The 4,678-nt window shown below is 35.9% G+C and overlaps 1 protein-coding gene across 1 annotated transcript in view; it reads right to left on the bottom strand.

Annotated features, from left to right (window-relative positions):
- Positions 1–2,967: 2,967 nt before the first annotated feature.
- trappc8 (trafficking protein particle complex subunit 8) overlaps positions 2,968–4,678 on the bottom strand; it is a 66,364-nt gene continuing 64,653 nt past the window's right edge. Inside the window, exon 29 of the mRNA XM_073855901.1 lies at positions 2,968–4,152. Within this exon, the coding sequence (XP_073712002.1) occupies positions 3,918–4,152 (235 nt within the window). The 3' untranslated portion in view covers positions 2,968–3,917. The remainder of the gene's footprint in view (positions 4,153–4,678) is intronic.

Genomic DNA, 4,678 nt, shown 5'->3' with positions numbered 1-4,678 from the left:
ATAAATAGCCTTAAAGGGGACATATCATAAAAATCGGAATTTTTCCATGTGCTATAATTGGGTCCCCAGTGCTATATCAACCTAGAAAATTCGATAAAGATCAACCCAGTAACTTAGTTTTGGTTAACCGCTCTCTGTAAGCATTTTAAAAAAATTGGTCATTGAAATTTGGCTTTCCTTGTGATGTCAGAAGGGGATAATACCGCCACCATAACACTGCCATTTAGGGCAGAGATCAACTCATTTGCATTTTAAAAGACACACCAAAAACGGCACATTTTTGCTCACACGTACAAAGTGGCAATTTTAACGTTATAATAAATTATCTATATGGTATTTGGAGCTAAAACCTCACATATGTACTTACGTATTTATTTTACATCTTAAAGTATTGTGAAATGTATCCCTTCGTATAACAACAGCTTTGTGGAGCTGAAATCTTTTAAAAATGCTTAACAATTATACGTGTCTTTGAATGTTGGACAAAAAAACAAAAACAAAACCAAGGCAATTGACGTTGACAAAAGTCCCATTCATTTTTTTCTATTGTGTGCTTCTGACACATTTTAAAGGACAGTGTATCAAAATAATAAATCTGAATTATACTTTGTGACTGAAATAAAAGGAAAAAGGAAATACACAAGTAATATTATGTTAAGTGAATGTAAGCAGTGGGTGATCACGTGCATCAGTAGCTATATTGGATCACTGCACTAAAATAACAGTAGCCTTCCTGCTGCTGTATCTGATGTCAAAGGGATAGTTCACCCAAAAATGAGAATTCTGTCATCCTCAAGTTGTTACAAACCTATATAAATTTCTTTGTTCTGCTTAATACATAGAAATATATTTGCACTCAAGCAGGAAACAGGACAGGAGCACCATTCACTTCCATAGTATGGGACCAAAAATATATGGAAGTTAATGGTGCTCAAAAACTGTTTAGTTACACACATTCCTCAAAATATTGTCCTTTCTCCTTAGCCGAACAAAGACATTTATACTTGTTTGTAACAACTTGAGATTGAGTTAATTATGACAGAATTTACTCGAAATGTATGGGTGAACTATTTCTTTAATGGTTAAAGAACTAAAGACAATGAAATAATCACTCATTTCTATTGGCTGAAGAGCTTCTGAAGCCTCCCTTTAATTCAATTACTGTATATTTAATTTATAGTTTTTTTTTTCATTTGATTATTTCTAAAAAAAAAAACCCGGAACTTTAAAATAAAACACAGTTTTTGTTGGCTTATAGTATTGTCTCAAATTAGTTGAATTATCAACATACTGGATATCTGCAAAATCCAATATTGGTTATCTTTACTGGGCAGTGTTCACAAGAGGTAATAATGAACTACCATGAACTGATTTCAGACAGGGTTACAGTCGGTAAAACAGAATAAGCAATACTTTGAATAGTTGATTTGTTGTTCAAACTAAATTCCCTTCAAGGGATATGTGTGCGTCTTGATGTGTTTAAAGCGCCTGATGTTTCAGCAGACAATGGCAAAATTCTTTTGTGTGGGTTTTCATTTTCAACAGTGTTTAAAAGATGTGTGCAAGTGTTTTTTCACACAGTCAATCAGCGACCCTTCATTTTCCCTCATATACTTCAATCAAAATCTAAAAATGTACTTCCGCCCCCCTGTGGCCAACATTCTCTGATGACGTCAGCTAAACGGCACGGGCTGTCACGATTATGAAATTTGGCTGACGGTTAATTGTCTAATAAATTGCGACGATTATTACGATTAATTGCCTGTTTTAGTGCTTTGACATTTAATTCTCATACATTTTGTGTTTGTTCATAAAATAATTTCACGTTGTAATTATGTATATTAATACATATATTTAAATAGTAACTAAACCCTAAACCAACTTTTTTTAGTTAATGATCTGTAAGAATGGGGCTTTATTAGTGCTGTTCATTGATTTTAGTAAGTTTTTTGACATTTGGATATAAAGTGTTTCAATACTACAATATATGGTGTAAAAACGTCTGAGTGCTGCCCTCTTCAGGTTGAACGGTGGCTACTGCAGTTGAGTTTTCCTATTGGATGTTGTGTCCAAAAAATAACTCGTGACGTAAGCAGGTTCAAGTTCACCACGCCCTTGTTACGATCTCACCACACACTTGGTACGAGCTTAGTTCGTCCCCTCTATCTCCGTTGGGGTCTGCCCACTTTTCTTGAATTTTTCAAATATTTCCAGTGGGTGGAGTCAGGCTCTGACCAGGGGTTTAGTTACTCTTTAAAAGTAATTATTTATTTTTACATATCTTTCAAAAACTGAAAATTCTTCATAAGCAGTAAACACAATAAACTGTCTGAAAAAGTAACTGAAAATAAAAATGCAATAAAAATAAACTGACTATACCAGAACAGGTCATATTAGTACTGAACCACATGTCTGTAGTGGCTGCAAAAAAATTAATTCCTTTCAGTTCCTTAAAAATATTATCCTTCACTTCCCTAAATTTGGAATTGCTGTTTTGGAGATTTGTTACACTGTCAGTTAATGAGCACCATCTGATACGGTCTTGTTTATACAGATGCTGCAGCTCCCCTTGTGTTTTTTAAAGAGATGTGCAATCATTGCGGTGATCTGAAATCATCGTGATGAGGTCAAACAATTGCGATGAGATGATTATTTAATCATTGTGACAGCCCTGCTTGGGTGAAAATATCTGTTAACTCCGCCCACTCAAACTATAAGTGTAAATGAAATGCTTACTTTTCGATATCCAATCGAAGCACAGTGCAAAACACAAGTGACGCCCACAATTTTCCTAGCATGATATTCTGTTTCACTCGGAAAAACGTCACAGTCTTCATTGTCACTGTAAATTAGTGCTTCGACTACAGAAACTTAATGTTTTGCTCGCTATATGATTTGGTTGAACAAAACAGTAAAATTGTCAAAATAAACCAAACATCGAGTCCTAAAAAGGTAACAGTCAGCAAGTATCTTGGTTATTGGTTACATTTTATTCTATGTACAGTAATTTGTTATAAATATAATACATCATTTTTTCAGAAAAGCAGTCATGTAGATACATTTAAATAACAGCTGGATCATTGGAGTGGTGATGACCGAATGAGAGCCGAGATCGCGGGACATGTTTAGTTGTAGAAAATTAAAATTGTCTAATGAAAACAGCACAGTCCACCCACACAAAGATACAGAAACAAAAATGTACCCTCACACAGGCAGTGGCTTTTACCCTCTTGGTGTCACAGTTCCAATCTCTGCTGTTAGGGCAACACACATTCTGCCATTCTCTCATTGGGTTACAAACATTAAGATGGCTTCTCTCATTGGATTGCACTTTAACTGGCGTCTCATAAGGTCACAGAAGTTCCACTTAACTCCTCATTAACACAGTCCTTTCAGGAGCTGAAATAATACCAACTGCAACTCATCAGTTTAAAGCATTTAGTTTCACTGGATTTAAGATCAAACTGGAGAGATGTCTGTGTTACTGTGGAAACCGAGCCAACCACGAGACAGCCAGCAGTGGAGTATGAGGCAAATGCATAGCCAATTTAATGTACATTATAACATACAGTATGTGGGTAAATCATCATTCGATAGATCTAAAAACAAAAATATTACATAAAAGAGAAATCTTTCAAAGATACACGACTGACAAAAAAGAGATAAATTAAGAAAAAGATCCAGTCACACTTTAAATGCACGATTCTTTGCATTTAAGACGAAACATCGAGAGTCACCATCGCAGACCTTACGAGCACATCAGATGCAGTGTTAAGTTGAAATATTTGTGTCCAAGTCTTTCTCAATTAGATTAGTTTCAGGAAGTAGTAGAAAAATCTTGGAGTCCTCCTCCAATATTTAGGTGTGCCAAGTCTTTAGAGAATGTTGAAGAAATGTTGGATCGAACACACGGTTACTCAAATGCTGTTGATGACTATGAGGGCAGGCATGGCGCTCTGCTGGCTCGTCTCACACATAGCGCTGGTCTGTGCCAACTTGGCGAAGACACGAGGTGTGCCCAAATTATAAACCCCAGCCTGGAAGAAGCAGGCCTTCAAGGAAAGCCTGTGCACCTCCTGTGCCTGCAGTTGTAACTTATATTGGGTTTGGCCCAGCCAGGTAAAAGAACCGTGCACTTCCAATGACTCTGGGCTAAATAGGAGAAGAACAGAATAAAGTTTGTTCATGGATAAAATATCAATATACATGCACAGAAATTCTTTACATTTAAAGGGTACCTTGACTATAAAGACTTGCTTTAATACTTTATATTTGCCTTCTACTGTTTAAATCCACTGATAGAAATATTTTCATTACTTCAAAAAATGCCAACATGTATTAGTTATTTGAATCTGTGGAGGCTGCCATTATGTTTTGCGCATGGTGCATTCTGGGTCAGTGGCGTGTAATGGTTGTTGTGAAACATTACTACAGTTTACTATAGTAAATAATATGATCTCTTGTGTAGTTTATCATGTGAGAATGTTTTATTCTCCACTCTCACCTTCTTACCTCTCAGATTGTCTTTATTTTGAACATCGTACAGTATTGTTCATCATTTATGTTTCTCCCAGTCATTCAAAAGGCTAAACATAAGACGTTGATGTTCTTGTATTTTTATGGGCATGCAGGTCACATGTCAAGACCACATACCACCACCTACTCTCTATGTGCATTT

The sequence above is a fragment of the Misgurnus anguillicaudatus genome, chromosome 18 (assembly GCF_027580225.2).
Source record: "Misgurnus anguillicaudatus chromosome 18, ASM2758022v2, whole genome shotgun sequence".
In the NCBI taxonomy this organism is placed as follows: Eukaryota; Metazoa; Chordata; class Actinopteri; order Cypriniformes; family Cobitidae; genus Misgurnus; species Misgurnus anguillicaudatus.
Note: the sequence above shows the minus strand (reverse complement) of the source record. Positions and strands in the feature narration are given on the sequence as shown.